The sequence below is a fragment of the Gobius niger genome, assembly GCF_951799975.1.
Source record: "Gobius niger genome assembly, chromosome: 3".
In the NCBI taxonomy this organism is placed as follows: domain Eukaryota; kingdom Metazoa; phylum Chordata; class Actinopteri; order Gobiiformes; family Gobiidae; genus Gobius; species Gobius niger.
Genome location: NC_136854.1, coordinates 23,466,399 through 23,480,997, shown reverse-complemented (window position 1 = coordinate 23,480,997; position 14,599 = coordinate 23,466,399). Strand labels below are relative to the sequence as shown.

The window sequence follows — 14,599 nt, the reverse complement described above, 5'->3', positions numbered from 1 at the left end:
AGTGACATTTAGCTCGGCTAACTCTGAAGCTGCCGCTGCGTTCAAGGAACAAACCGCAGCACTTGTGTGTTGGTCAGACGCAGCAGGTGTGGAAAGGGTTCAGAAGACTCACGTACACAACTACATGTGCAGACTGCGACGAGGAGAGGGTGAAACGGCGATAAAACGGAAACATGTCGGCCCATGCTCAGATGCGAGCCATGCTGGACCAACTAATGGGGACAAGTAGAGACGGTATGTAATAAATATTAACAAGGTTGGTGCCCTGGTACTGGCTGTGTAACCACAGGAGATGAAACGTCCGTGCAGGATAGTTACCAAAGACTTGGGTAGTTGCATTAGCATGCCGGTTAGCTACCTGTTGTGTTGTTAGCAATCATCTATCACAATGGATATTCTGACTATGACTAAGCCAACAGTTGTTCACCAGAAAATACAGATTTCCATTGACCAATCTAACGTACAACACTGGTATTATTGTTCATTGAAATCATGTTGTCTTCGTCTCATGTTCTTCTTGTCATGTGTCTTTCTCTTTTAAAGGAGACACAATGCGACAGAGAATAAAATTCTCGGATGATCGAGTCTGCAAAAGCCACCTGTTAGATTCGTGCCCTCATGATATCCTGTCAGGCACAGTAAGTCTCATTTACCCCTCTACACTTCATCTGTATTCAGTGACCGTGTTTTAAACCTGCTGAACGTCTATATTATGACTTTGAGTTAATGATCTTTTTTCCTCAGAGAATGGATCTAGGAGAGTGCATGAAAGTCCACGACCTGGCTCTCAGGGCTGATTATGAAATTGCTGCTAAAAAGGAGGAATACTTTTTTGAACTCGATGTAAGTAAACATAACAACACAAAACACAAGGACATGTGAACAGACCTGGAGTTGTACCGACCTCTGTGTACAATGCACCCAAGTCCAAACGTTTGCTTTGCTTGTTAGATCAATCAATGGACTCATCGGGGTCATAGAATACTATTATCAATTAGAGTAAACATGTCTTACACTAGTATTAGACTTCATCAGCCCTAAACTGTAGTCATTATTCATACACACCGTACTCGAAGGTGATAAGCGACTGTTAAAGCCACAGCTGCCCTGGGTAGACGGACGTAAGTAAGGCGTCCAATCTTCCCCTTCAACCACCACCAACCACTCACTCACTACATTCATAATGAAAATCATTCTGCACCAACGTCTCAGTTATTGGTCAATCTGCTTCTTTATGCCAACAGGCGGCCGAACATCTTCAGTCTTTTATTAATGACTGTGATCGGAGGACTGAGATGGCCAAAAAAAGACTATCTGAGACACAAGATGAAATCAGTGCCGAAGTCGCTGCAAAGGTGAAAACTTCTAATCGATGAGTATTATAATGTCCTGTTCATTTGTCATGTAAAACGGCACACAAACCACCATTTTTCCCATACTTTAAGGCTGAACGTGTCCATGAGCTGAATGAAGAAATTGGAAAGCTACTGGCCCGGGCTGAACAGTTGGGGGGAGAGGGGAATGTGGATGAGGCTCAACAGTTGTTGGAGAAAGTGGAGACAACACGTATCTTAAAGAAAGAAGCAGAGGTCAATTTCATTTCCATGCATTTTTATTATAACCGCGTAACAGCTATTGATATAATCTTTGTTACTACAGGATGTTTACAGAAACTCGATGCCTGCCTCCAGTTTTCAACAACAAAAACTGCGAGTTTGTGAAGTGTGCTCTGCTTATTTGGGTCTCCATGACAATGATCGTCGTTTGGCAGACCACTTTGGCGGCAAATTGCACTTGGGTTTTATTGAAATACGAGAGAAGCTGGATAAGCTCAGGGTATGTTGTATACATTTAACAACACAATTCTCAGCTTGGATGGATTGCCCTGAAACTAATTTCTTCTTCTTATTATTTCTATTTAGAAAGCTGTTTCAGAGAAGCAGGAAAGGATGCGAATGAAAAGACGTGAAGACCGAGAAAAGGAGGAAAGAGAGCGGCAGTGGGAGGTGGAACGTGAGCGAGAGCGGGAATGGGAAAGGGAGCGAGAAAGAGAGAAGGAAAGAGAGCGAAGAAGGTACAAAACTATTGACACATACAGGTTATATGGAAACATTTTGTGACAAAAGGATTGTGTTTGCTTTTAGGTCGAGGTCAAGAAGTGGAGACCGATACAGGTAAGCCAGGGATGGGCTAAATGATTTTACGTTTCTTTCAATGTTTTGTCAATTGTCAGTTTAATTTACTTTGTACAGCCAATGTTACAAGAAAGTAACCACAAGGCTGTACAGATTTCTTTTCTTTCATCAAGTATGTAAAGTAAGGCTTAATGGGATCTTGACCTAAACAAAAGGCACATTATGTAACTCTTGGCATTTTAATAACTAATATAGACATTACTGTGGATTTTGACCTGTTAGATAATAATAAGCACATGTTGTATATTTACTTATCTGTCTCTCTTCATTTGAAACAGGGACGGAAGCAGTTCATCCTCGCATCATTCCCGACGTCACCGCTCCTCCCGCTCCAGAGAGAAGGATCGGGACAGAGAGAGGAGACATAGACACAAGGACAGGCACCGCTCACATTCTCATTCGCACAAGCACAAGAAAAAGAGGTGATATGTTAATACAGCAATGAAATGTACTTGGTAGAGATCAAAAACACACACGTACAACAATGACTTTTACCTTGTGTAATTCATTGTGTAATTCACTGCCTGACCAAAAAACATAAAAAATCACCACCGGGAATGAACTGTTATGATCAGGGGTGGCTACAGTTGGAATGGTTTTGGATCAGATACACTGTGAGGCCAAAAAGGGAGCTTGAGACATCATTTTCACACATGGATTGGCCGCCACAACATTCGTTATGAAGTAGTCAATCCTGTTGAGTCGTGAAGACAACTGAATAAAATATTTGGCGAATGTTTAGAAATACATTCTCCAGCCGGTCAACATACAGGCAGTTACAGCGTGTCCAGGAAGTCCTGGCATACGTGCATTTGGGGCATTTTTCCCAGATCGTCTCAAGCTCTGTCAGGCTCGATGAGGAGCATTGCTGCACAGCAACGGCAGCGGATGAGCCCTGGTTTCCTCCAGATGTAACTATTTGGCATTCAGGCCAATTAGTTACAATATATCTTGGTTTCATCAAACCAGAGAATATTGTTTCTCATGGTCAGGGAGTTGTTTAGGTTCCTTTTGGCAAACTCGCAAGTGTGCCGTCATGGGTCTTTTACTGAGGAGAGGCTTACGAATAGCCAGTATTAGCCACTCTAACATAAAGGAAAGGCAAGGCAACTTTATTTATACTGCGCATTTCGTACACAAGGCAACTCGAGGCCTGATTGATGGAGTGCTGTAGAGATGGTTGTCCATTTGTAAGGTTCTCCCATGTCCTCAGAGTAACGCTGGAGCTCTGTCAGAGTGGCCATGGGGTTCTTGGTCACCTCCCTGACCAAGGGCCTTCTCAACTGATTGCACAGTTTGGATTGGTGGCTAGAGCTGACTGTGCTCTTTGGGGAAAAACAATTCCGTACCCTTCCCCTGATCTGTGCCTTGATACAAATCTGTTTCGGGGTCTACAGACAGTTCCTTTGACTTAGGGCTGAGTTTCTGCTCTGACATGCACTGTCTGCTGTGGGACCTCATAATAACAGGTATGGGCCTTTCCAAGTCAAGTCCAATCAATCGAGTTTAGCACAGGTGGACTCCAGTCAAGTTGTAGAAACATCTCAGCAATGATCAGTGGAAACAGGATGCATCTGATGTCATAGCAACGAGTGTCAATACTCATGTACATGTGAAATTATTATTATTATTTTTTTTTTAAATGAATTTGCACACACAAAAACCTTTTTCACTTTGTCATTGTGTGTAGATTGATGAGAAAATTGATGATGCACTGTACTGTATATGGAGGCTGAGGGTTTACGGTATATTTCTATTTTACTGTCCTACAGGTCAAGAGAACGAACCTCTCATACCAGGGAAGGGGAGCGTTCCGAGTCTCAGGAGAAGTGGAAAGAGGGGGCAGGAGAGTGCGGAGAGTGGAACAGCAAAGAGCGGTCAACATCTCCAGGCACAGGCCTCACATGTGATAGAGAAAGATCAGTTTCCAAAGAACGGGACAGGCGATCCAGTTCAGAGGAGCGGGAGTCTGGGGAAATATGAACACGTTTCTTCCAAGTGTTTGATTTTGACTTTTATTTGTTTAGAAAAATGAGGGGCATGAAGGGGGACTCTGTATTGCAAATGTGTGCCGCTTTGTATGTATAAGGTTGAACTTAAAGATAAAAATTGCCATCATTAAAAGACAATAAAAAATTATAAACTTGAATGAACATATTCAGTGAGCTGACCTAAAGAACATTTTCATTTATGACTTTATTTTACTGATCGACACTGACATTGGCGTTCACCCAAATTTTTACACACCTCACTTCTTTCAAATGAACTGATGAAGACCCTGCGCTTATGGTGGATTGACTAATTCAGGATATTTTTTTGGCATTTTATATTTGCTTTGTTTCTTTTACATTTTATGTTGTAAGGACCGAGTCGATGTGTACAGTTGGCTTACGGTCAAAGTCGTCTCAAATTTGTGACACGTCTATGCATATTTTTTTTTTTGCATAATGTATCCTGACTTGTAAGGTACATAGCTTTACTGTGTATGTTGATGTGTCGGGGCAACCTTTATGTCATCAAGTAAACTTTTCTGCCTCTTCACAAACCGCTTCGTGTCTTATTTTGTCATGGCGTTGCTGTAGCGCCACACACTTGCACTGAAGACAGCCTTCCACCAGGGGGCGCGTTAGTATTACTGTGTGAACGCGTGGTGACGTCATACGTACGTTTGGAAAAGACGCGCCAACAATGAGCTAGCGAGTTTAATACATTTATACTCGTAACTCTGTGTTGTTGGTCTTCAGAATGTCTTTGTTAAAGCCTTTCAGCAAACTACCGGGTTTGAATTTGGCAAATATTCTGGTAAGTGAAGCGAATTACGTCTCGATTTGGGCTATGACGAAGTGTGTTTGACTAAAGACCGCGTTAGCCAGTGTGCTTTTTATGTTCGCCAGTTCCCTGTGGGCGGTAACCGTGGTAACGCATGACAGTCAGATATATTATCAACAATTGCAAAAGTGAAATTTGGTGACATTGAGTGGTCATATCATGGATGCTAAACTAAAGCTGTGAGGAGTCTGCCAGAGAGCCAGACGCAGACATTGTCTATAAGTTAGTATGTTTGTGTCCAGCTGGTGGAGAGTGAAGAGCAGTTCCAGCAGAGTTTGGCAGATGAGCTCGTGAAAGAACCCGGTATCTCTGTTAATGTGTAAGTACTGTTTTATGTTTTGATAACTTTGCACACACACTTAGGGCTGGGTATTTCCAGCCACTTCACAGTACGATAGGTTTCCCAAAACATGCCGATGAATCTCAAGAAAAATGATCTAATAGGTGCACTGAATTAAGGTTTTTGTCATGGTGAATATTCTTAGCATTGTATAGCAGTAGTTAGTGCGCATGTTGTGATACATTGTGTATAAAGCCCAGGGTCAAGTAAGCATATTACATTATGTTCATGTATTATCATAATGCAGGTGCCTTGATATGAGTGAAAGTATTATATGTACTCAAGTAAGAGTCTTTTTAAGGGGGGGTATTATGCAAAATCGACTTTTTAAAGCTTTACATCATGTTATTATGTCATTCCCTCATTAAAAACATGCCTGAAGTGTTGCCTTGGCACATTCACGTATTTTTGAGTAATCTGTAAAAACTCTGATGGCAGCCATTTTAGGGATAGGTTTGCCTGAGTTCTCCTAGGAACGCCCCCACCTCCCGGAGACGCCTCAGACAGTGTGTGGAGGGGGTGTGTCGGAAAGGGTCAGAGGTTCTTAAAGAGACAGAGGCCTATTTCAAGACATTCGCTACAGCCATTTTGAGGGAGCAATTTTATACAAGGCAGTAATTTTAATTTACTGCATTTACAGACCAACAGAAGGTTTGGTCATCATTATAGTGTGCTATAGACTGGTGCTATGGGACTGAAAAAAGCATAATACCCCCTCTTTAACATTAAAGGTACACTGCGTAATATTTTGGACTATACTATTGCCATCAATAATGGCTCCTAATGACCAGCTCGACACAGAAAATGCCATTCCCGCAAAGAATGGTTTAAGATGAAGACATAACTTGAAAAAAATAAATCATTTTCTGCTGACTTTAATCGACATCTCCATGGAGACGAGCTGGAGACGTACCCACTCCTGGTAAAGTTACAGTTCTTAGGAGAGGTGAGCCACACACAGCAAAAGCACATGTTTGTTTGTATATTTATGAGGTATTTTTCAATGATGAAAATATCTGTTATAAAATAAATGCTTGTTTTTCAATTTTATTAATTGGGTAAAATTCAACGCGGTGTTGCTTTAAGATAATTTCTCAAGTGATGAAAAGATGTGAGCCAAATCATTACTCAAGTAAAGTGAAAAAGTAGTGTCATTAATTAGGGGAAACAAAACCTGAAATAACGTGAAAGCCTAATATTTCCGTAGAAAATCCCACAAATATATCAAAAAATTTATTATTCAGAAGGGAAAGGCCCACGGAAAACCAAATATCTATTTCATATGTTTAAATAAGAGTACAGATACTTCATTGTAATATTACTCAAGTAGAAGTAAAAAGTACTTTTTGATAAGACTGACACATTTCTCTTCTAGACCAAATACTATATATCAAATATATATCTCGGTGGTTCCCAAACTGGGGGTCACGGGACACTGAAGTGGGGGCGAGATGATTTTGAAACTATTTTACAGTATTTACATTTCTGACATTGAATTTGATGTGTTTTTGATTGAAAACAATAGTGAAATCAAGCCAAATATCAAAATACAGTAATCAAGTAAACACCATTAAAGGGGCTAGATGCAAGTTGGCCATTTTATACTCACTACTGCCACCTCAGGTCATACGTGTAACTGCACCTTCTATATTAAGCTCGGACCGAAGTAACACCTTCTTGAGTGACAGTGCAAGATTTTAGAGGCAGTTGTGGTGAACAGGTCTGGGCTCATTTTACACTCCGTATATTCCCTTTAAACTAAATTGTATATGTTTTGCACCTTTAATTATTATAAATGCTAATTAATTACACTTTACAGAATGGGGTCTGGAGTTGTTGGTTGACGGATTTCGGGGCCTGAAAAGTTTGGGAACCCCTGCTCTATTCTAGTATCTGACTGCAAAAGCTTATCACTCGTGTTCCGTCTTTTGTCCACCCCTGACATTATGTGTGTTTTCACTCAGGAGACTTGCCAAGAATCTGCCTCTTCCGATTGAAAACGAAGAAAGTCGTCCAAGGTTGGATCTGATTGTGTTCATCATCAACTTGACTTCGGAATTGAGGTAGATTTGGCCTTAAGAAAGTTTTCTGTTTTTGTAGTCATGTTAAAAAATGCACAAACTCTATATATTTGTTTAATTTAAATTACTACACCTAAATAACTAACTATTGCTTTTACAAACTCTTCTCTAATCTGGCGTTCAGTTTGCAGTCTGCAGAGGCCTCAGTGAAATATTTGGACCCAGGATATTTTCTTGGAAAAGTCTGCTTCATGGTCACTAATGGTAAAGCTGTGTTGGCTAAATAACGCCCCCGACATTGGCTAACAACTTGTTCTGCATCTCTCATTCGATAGCTCGTAATGCCTTGGTCCCTTCAGCGCGACTAGATGCTGTTCGAAAACTCGCTGCATCCCTCCAGAGCCCCCTACTGTTTGCCGAGGATCAGGTTTGTACCAACGCTTGGACAACATTATAATTTTAGTCGACTTTCTTTCACAAACGCACCACTACGTTAGGCCAACTCAGACCTTTTCTTTCTTTAAGAGTCCTCATGGTGTGGCCAATGCTACCGAAAGGCTTCTGACCATCCTAAAGACTTCGGCTGGCCTTGTTCCCATGGAGACGGCTCTTTATCTGTCCAACCTGACCCGCTGCACTGTCCCACCAGACATCGACCAGCCGAGCTTTGATTAAACCGCTAACATGCTGCCATTACAAGTAAATACTTTAAGTGAATATTGAGCTACCACTCTTACCATGTATTGACTTTGTTTTGTCTGTCTTTGTTTTCCTTTGTATTAAATCTTGCTATTATTTAATGTTTTTGTACTTGCATATCACACATTTTAGTGATCGAATAATTATCATATACACAGACTCTACAACATGCACTCAGAGAAGAGGTATAATCCTTTTCTGACGGAGAGGTAGGAAGGATTTTTCCATTTAAACAAAACAAAAAAATGTTTTACGACAATTGTAATGTTAATGTATTTACAATGACAAAAACTACACATGATGTAAAAGATGTTTGTCATTTTTCTGCTTGGTTTCTTCAGACGGTAATATAATCAGAAAGCAAAATGAGCCCCACATTTAGGATGGTCCGATTCTATGTTAAAACCCATCCATCCATCCATCCATTTTCTTCCGCTTTATCCGGGGCCGGGTCGCGGGGGCAGCAGTCTCAGCAGAGATGCCCAAACTTCCCGATCCACGCACACCTCCTCCAGCTGTTCTGGGGGGACCCCGAGGCGACACCAGGCCAGCTCGGAGACATAGTCCCACCACCATGTCCTGGGCCTTCCACGAGGCCTTGTCCCACTAGGACATGCCTGGAACACCTCCCACGGGAGGCGACCATGTTAAAACCAGTTTGGAAATAACTGAATGAATTGATTCTCATTTCCATAATCCCAGCATCTGTCCCCAGTCCTAGTCCTAGTTAGGGCTGGGTGATATGGACTAAAAGTCATATCCCGATATATTTTGGTTGAATATCGATATACAATATATATCTCAATATTTTTTCCGCAAAGTGAGAGCTGTGAAATGAAATGTTAAGTCAAAGCCAAATACGAGTAGTTTTATTGAAAACTCACTATAAAATGTAAACATAAACACTGTTTAACAAAGCTCAGAGAGATGCACATTTAAATAAAAAAAATATCTTTAATAAAAATAGTCTAGAAAATAAAATGGGGCAATGTTTTTCTGAGGGAAGCGTTTATATATACAGAGATAAAGATGGTAACTTAATAGCTTATCTGAATTTGAAATATCCCAAACACGAAATGGTCTAATTACATATCTCATTTAAAAATATATCGATATATCTTAAATATCGATACATCGCCCAGCCCGAATCCTAGTGTGTTGTAGTTGAAGTGTAATGGCAGAAATCTGGAGGTTCTTGACTTTCACATGAGATATACTGAAACCCATGTGTCGCTTTCTCCAAAAGATCAAGCAAAAACTTGGAAGATTACCAACTTTATTTAGTCCAGTTCGGCAACTTTATCTTCCAGTAAGGGCACGCTAAGACGAGCATCATCGTAGTAGGCGTAGGCAAACTCCTTTTCTGAATAAGCCCCACTACTGGGCTCCACCCATCTCAGGGTGCTTGCCAAATCTTGTAGTGGAATATTTTTTGACCCTTTTGCTTAGAACTAATAATTTAACAGTGATGCGTTATTTACATATTTTAGTCATAGATAAAATGGATGGACTTACATGTGCTTGTGCATCCTACAAACATTACCTTTAAGTCGTATCTGTCGAAATGTCCTCATGCGATGCCACTGTAACTGAAAAAACATTTATTTTTGTTTGGCCCTCATCTGGATTGGCTCAGGAGACAAAGGTGTGTCGTGATTGTTTCAGAGACACCGTGCCTGTAGTCACGTCTGCCCCCATGCTATCTCACGCACGCTCACACAGACTCACTAATAATAGGTTATCATGAGGGCAAGTGTCCAGCACACGAGTTAAACTAACATGGCAACAATTCTGCTACTGAGTCAGTGGGACAGTGAACATGACTTTGCACATCTGTATCTGCTGCAGTGACGTCAGAGTTTGAGCTTGTCGCCCTCACATGACCTGCAGTTACCGTGAGACACATTCATTTTGAGATGTGATGCAAAACCTGTTTAACTGACATGGTGGGAGAGCGAAGGAGGTGAGCTTTGAGTCTGGGTTTGAAGAGTGGCAGGAAGTCGACGGAGAGGTCATCGGGGATAGAGTTCCAGAGCTGGGGAGCAGTTGCTTTGCCAGCCATCCACTCCTGCTTTTTGTATCTGCTCAAAAGCGGGACACGTCTTTGTAAAGAATAGGAGAAGCGTGTATTCTAGGGGAGCAGAGGGGCTGAATGCTCCACTCCCCAGAGAGATGAGGTGGCGTGGCAGGAGGGACAGAGAGCTGGAGAGTGAACGGGCAGGGAAGAGGTCAGACATGTAGTACAGTATATGGTGGAGCCAGGATGTGAAGTGCTTTGAATGAGATGAGCGGGGGAGAGTGGGGTAAGTCGAGCCAGTGGGTAAATTGATTATATTAAATTATATTTCATGCAAGATTATAGATTGGATCAGAACTTGAACTTGCCAGACTGAAAATCGCCTGTATGATAACCTCACTGTTTTATGGGGATTTTTGGCCTGATCACAAAAAACATTGTTACAGAAAAACAAATACATTTAGGTCAGAGTTTTTTTCTGAGGTTGGTTGGTCATTAGGTATAAAATCAGATTAATAGTTTAGGCAGATTTCATCTTAAATAAACACAACTATCTTGGTGGTGTAAGATTTTGTATGTATCTTATATTGTTTTTCGATTGGACTGTTTTTTACACAATATCCACCAAAGCAAAACGTGGCTCATCTTACCCCACTCTATGTTGAAGTTGATTTCTCTGTTTTGTGGGAAGCCAACCAGTTAACATTGTGATTGAAATGTAATGAATAATGATTTTAAAACCCTTTTCAAAATAATCACAGATTTATGCAAAGTAATAAGACAAACCAGAAGAAAGATTATGCACTGTTTATTGGTGACACATATAGAGTGATCAGCAGCAGCATAGAAATGATGTTGATATAGACAAATAGGATATACTGAACTAGTTTTCTACTATGATGCAAATCAGTCAAATATTTGTTTAATTTTTTTTAGCAATTTGTGTGAAATCGAGCAAGATATTCTAAGAAATTGCAGATTCTTCAGAGACACAGTTGTGTCAGTGTTGCTTTGTTGTGCGTCATGGTCTTCAGCCTGCGAAGCCCAGCTCTTTGTAGTTGGCGTCAATGTCCGCGATGACGATAGCCATCACGTCTCTCAAAGCCTGTTGTCCAGCAGTGTCCAGACCAGCCTTTTCTCCCATTAGCTTTACAATGACCTCTGTGATCAGCTGCAAAAGCATTGAAAACCACATTGAGAATAATTATGTATGATTTTCTGACACAAAGATTCATTTTTTCCTCGGTAACAGCAAAAGAAAATTGAGGGGCTCTGTCTGCAATGTTCTTTGACTTGTCCATTCATTTGAGGTTCAATTTCTATTTAGATTTATATAGAAATAGAATCTGCATACACTTTGATAAATTCTATCAAATCTCAATACTAAAATTTTCAAATCAGAAAGTTTTAATTATTCTTAATTTACACAATATGATTTGTAATCTCTTAGACCAGAGGTGACCAAAGTGTGGCCGGGGGCCTCGGAGACACTGTTGTGGGGCCCCAAAGCTTTTCTACAAAACAAGTTCATTGAAAATTTGTTGTTGTGTATTAATTCGCTAAGATTTAACACATCAAATAGTGATTTAGCCAACAACCATTGCTAATTTTCTTTTTTAATAAAAGGTTAAACTTATCAAATTCTTTTGTTATTCTTATTATTGGGGCCCCCGTGGGCTCTATGGTTCGATAGGGGGGCTGCGATGCTCCAAACTTTGACTGTATTACCCAGTTTGAATGAACGCCATAGTACTATACCTTGAAGTTATGGAGGGAGACCTTGTGCTTGTTGGCATGAGTGTTGGCCAGAGGTTTGAGGAGGGCAGCATGGTTTCCTTTGGCCTTGAGTAACTCGCCCAGTTTCTTCAGGACAGTTTCTCCATGACTGGCGACGGCAGCGTTACTGCTCAGCTCTGCCTGAGGGATGTTCACAAACCTGGGGAACAGCTCCTGTGTCTCAGGGTGCTCTGTGAACAGACTGTCCATGAAATAGAAATGTTGTCATGAAAAGTTCAATAGTTCAAATGTAGCAGGGTCCCACTGACCGGGTCAGCACCAGGCCTCCCATGCCTCTGTAGTCGGCCTCTACTGGTCCCCAGCAGTTCAAAACAGCATCAAAATCAGCCATGATCTAAGGAAAACATGTATTCATGAACTTTATTACCATCAAATATGTATAATATAATAATACAACTTTATCCTTCTTTGTAGTCCAGGTCTTTTATTTGATTTTACGACTGAAGGTCAACAACAGTGCATTCATAAGAAGCCCAGAGGAGACCGCTGGATTACCTCAGATGCCCTCATTTTCTTTGTTTAATAGAAACTGAGCTTCATTCAAGTGAAATCAGATACAACATTGGTCTCGACCAACTGAGCAGTCTCAAAACAACACACAAACGTACATTTTTACTTCTGAGGACGTCTTGCAGATTATGGTTCTAAAGGTAATGCAAAGGTAAAAATAATTCAACATCTGTAATTTGTCTGATCAGTGTTTAATTTGTTCAGGAACACTTTTGGACAGATGTGATGGATTTGGGGAGCAGCCAAAACAGTTGCCAGAACACTCTCTTTAGACACTATTATATCATCTCCTGCAAAATACTGTAGTTCCTAGATCCTTTACCCTGAAAAACTGAAAGGGTGAATCTTTTCCCCAAACAGGTGATCAAATTAAGCACTGTGTCTGACTAAATTAACCTTGAAAGTTATAATTAATCTTTAATCGTGATTAGCAATAAATTGACATTTCTTTAAATGTATTTTTCAATTCATTTAAAAAAACACATCACGAATCATAATAAAAAGTACCTACCAGCGGTTAATCTTGTGTGAAATTGCTCCTGACCTGACTTCACCCAACTTACCAGCACTGACCTTTTATACTTTCCTGTCCCACTGTCCTGGTTTGAAGGTCTCGGTGCCCTCCCACATTGGCCCGGGTCTCTCTTTGAGCGTGTCTTTTCAAACGTCCGCAACACCTCCCTTTGGGATATTTTGATTGTCACCTTTACTGGGAATATTTGATTGTGATAAGAACAAACTTGCCTATGTGTTGAATCACATGCCTCCTCAAAATGCATTCAGTCAAGTATTTGAAAGTGGTTGTTCTGTATATATATATATAATGGCTCATTATATATATTTCAAATGGCTCTTTGAAATGATTAGGTCTATTAATGTCCAGTCAGTGAATAATCACAGATAAGTTGTATACAGACGGATAGATCCATCTGACCAATAACATTAGGAGCCTATCAATCAATCAATCAAAACTTTATTTATAAAGCGCTTTTCATACAAGGTTGTAACACAAAGTGCTTTACAGATTAAAGCAGTTCCCACCCACCCAACCACCCACTCTTCCAAACAGACAACACTGCTCACCCCACCCCCCTCCCCATAGCCCATAGCCTTACGGTGTAAGGTTAGACATAATACGTCTAATTTAGGTATATGGCACGAACATTATTATTCTTTTTTTTATCAATTACCTGGATTTGGAGACTATTTTTGTGCAATTATAAAAATGTTATATCTAAATTTAAAGCCACAACGCATAACATTTCACCCAACAAGCATTTATTTTATTACAGTTATTTCCATCAATGAAAAATGCCTAAAAATTGACAAACAAACTTTTGTTATTACATCTTTACTGGGGGTGGGTGTCTCCAGCTCGTCTCCATGGAGATGTTGACTAAAGACAGCCAAATGTGCAATAAATGGGTTAGGTCATACAAATCCATTCTTTAATTACCCTCTATACAAAAATAGCATTATCTGTGTCTAGCTGGTCATTAGGAGCAATTTTGGATATATAATCTCAAATTATAATATAAAATGTTGAGCTGTGTGCCTTCAAAATAAGTAAAATCGCTGGTGAGTGGAAAAAAAGAAAGAACAGAAACAGTCAAATGGTTGGAATCGCTCTTGACTCAATTTCGTGTTTTGAAAGGCTTCAGGTCTAAAGTTAAACATTAAAAAATGTGAAATTCTTCCTATACATATATGCCAACAAGCCAATAGTTTGTTTTTAAGAGTTGAAAAAAGTAGATTATTTGGGTACACTGATTTCCAAAACTTCTGCCAGAAGAGAGGCTCTTATATTACGTAAAGTTAATGGACATGAAAAAAGGTCTTATAGCCACTGGTTAACTAGAGACTTGACTCTCTTTAGAAACTTAAAGCAGAAGTGTTTCCGAGGCCATATTTTATCACAAAATTTTAAGAAAGCTAATTCTACAATCTTTAGGTTTTTATGAAGAAAAAATAAAAGTCATTTCAATTGGTGAAATGTTATGAAAAGGATGGAATGATATCAAAATCAAGCGGTTAAAGTCCTTTGTGAAGCATAAAGTCTCCATGTGGCCTCACATCCCAAATTCTTTATTTAAACAAATAGGAGAATTTTAATCCCTATTACGGGGATTTTGAGATCACCAAATGACCATTAAGTTCCACAAACAAATGCTTCAATTTAGAAAAAGATATT

General features: G+C 40.0%; 3 protein-coding genes across 4 annotated transcripts; 2 read left to right on the top strand and 1 right to left on the bottom strand.

Annotated features, from left to right (window-relative positions):
- The first annotated feature begins 6 nt into the window (after window positions 1-6).
- On the top strand, window positions 7-4,411 carry LOC306961281 (putative RNA-binding protein Luc7-like 1). The gene is made up of 10 exons (XM_079553974.1): window positions 7-234; window positions 544-638; window positions 745-843; window positions 1,245-1,355; window positions 1,446-1,589; window positions 1,660-1,836; window positions 1,923-2,074; window positions 2,145-2,174; window positions 2,474-2,617; window positions 3,968-4,411. Exons 1-10 carry the CDS (start codon window positions 174-176, stop codon window positions 4,176-4,178), a joined length of 1,224 nt encoding a protein of 407 aa, XP_079410100.1. The 5' UTR covers window positions 7-173; the 3' UTR covers window positions 4,179-4,411.
- A 446-nt stretch (window positions 4,412-4,857) lies between these two features.
- On the top strand, window positions 4,858-8,138 carry pane1 (proliferation associated nuclear element). Its single transcript, XM_079554281.1, has 6 exons — window positions 4,858-4,997; window positions 5,267-5,343; window positions 7,329-7,427; window positions 7,570-7,649; window positions 7,721-7,812; window positions 7,911-8,138. The coding sequence occupies exons 1-6, from the start codon at window positions 4,941-4,943 to the stop codon at window positions 8,058-8,060; spliced, it is 555 nt and encodes a 184-aa protein (XP_079410407.1). The 5' UTR covers window positions 4,858-4,940; the 3' UTR covers window positions 8,061-8,138.
- Window positions 8,139-11,038: 2,900 nt separating this feature from the next.
- mb (myoglobin) lies at window positions 11,039-12,947 on the bottom strand. Of its 2 annotated transcripts, XM_079553553.1 has the most exons (4): window positions 12,920-12,947; window positions 12,147-12,232; window positions 11,860-12,079; window positions 11,039-11,272 (listed from the first exon to the last, which is right to left on the bottom strand). In XM_079553553.1, the coding sequence occupies exons 2-4, from the start codon at window positions 12,227-12,229 to the stop codon at window positions 11,132-11,134; spliced, it is 444 nt and encodes a 147-aa protein (XP_079409679.1). In that variant the 5' UTR covers window positions 12,230-12,232; window positions 12,920-12,947; the 3' UTR covers window positions 11,039-11,131. The 2 variants fall into 2 exon arrangements, with proteins under 2 accessions (XP_079409679.1, XP_079409680.1); XM_079553554.1 differs by lacking the exon at window positions 12,920-12,947 and having other exon boundaries at window positions 12,147-12,398.
- Between the last annotated feature and the right edge of the window lie 1,652 nt (window positions 12,948-14,599).

Bases quoted from the DNA above. Each gene is read 5' to 3' on its own strand.
- LOC306961281 (XM_079553974.1), top strand. From the start codon at position 174: ATGTCGGCCCATGCTCAGATGCGAGCCATGCTGGACCAACTAATGGGG. The intron at 1,356-1,445 runs GTGAAAACTTCT...CCATACTTTAAG, and splicing joins GTGCCGAAGTCGCTGCAAAG to GCTGAACGTGTCCATGAGCT. The intron at 1,837-1,922 runs GTATGTTGTATA...ATTTCTATTTAG, and splicing joins AGAAGCTGGATAAGCTCAGG to AAAGCTGTTTCAGAGAAGCA.
- pane1 (XM_079554281.1), top strand. From the start codon at position 4,941: ATGTCTTTGTTAAAGCCTTTCAGCAAACTACCGGGTTTGAATTTGGCA. The intron at 4,998-5,266 runs GTAAGTGAAGCG...GTTTGTGTCCAG, and splicing joins TGAATTTGGCAAATATTCTG to CTGGTGGAGAGTGAAGAGCA. The intron at 7,650-7,720 runs GTAAAGCTGTGT...CTCATTCGATAG, and splicing joins CTGCTTCATGGTCACTAATG to CTCGTAATGCCTTGGTCCCT.
- mb (XM_079553553.1), bottom strand. From the start codon at position 12,229: ATGGCTGATTTTGATGCTGTTTTGAACTGCTGGGGACCAGTAGAGGCC. The intron at 12,080-12,146 runs GTCAGTGGGACC...TTTCATGGACAG, and splicing joins GGAGGCCTGGTGCTGACCCG to TCTGTTCACAGAGCACCCTG. The intron at 11,273-11,859 runs GTATAGTACTAT...ATGCTTTTGCAG, and splicing joins TCTCCCTCCATAACTTCAAG to CTGATCACAGAGGTCATTGT.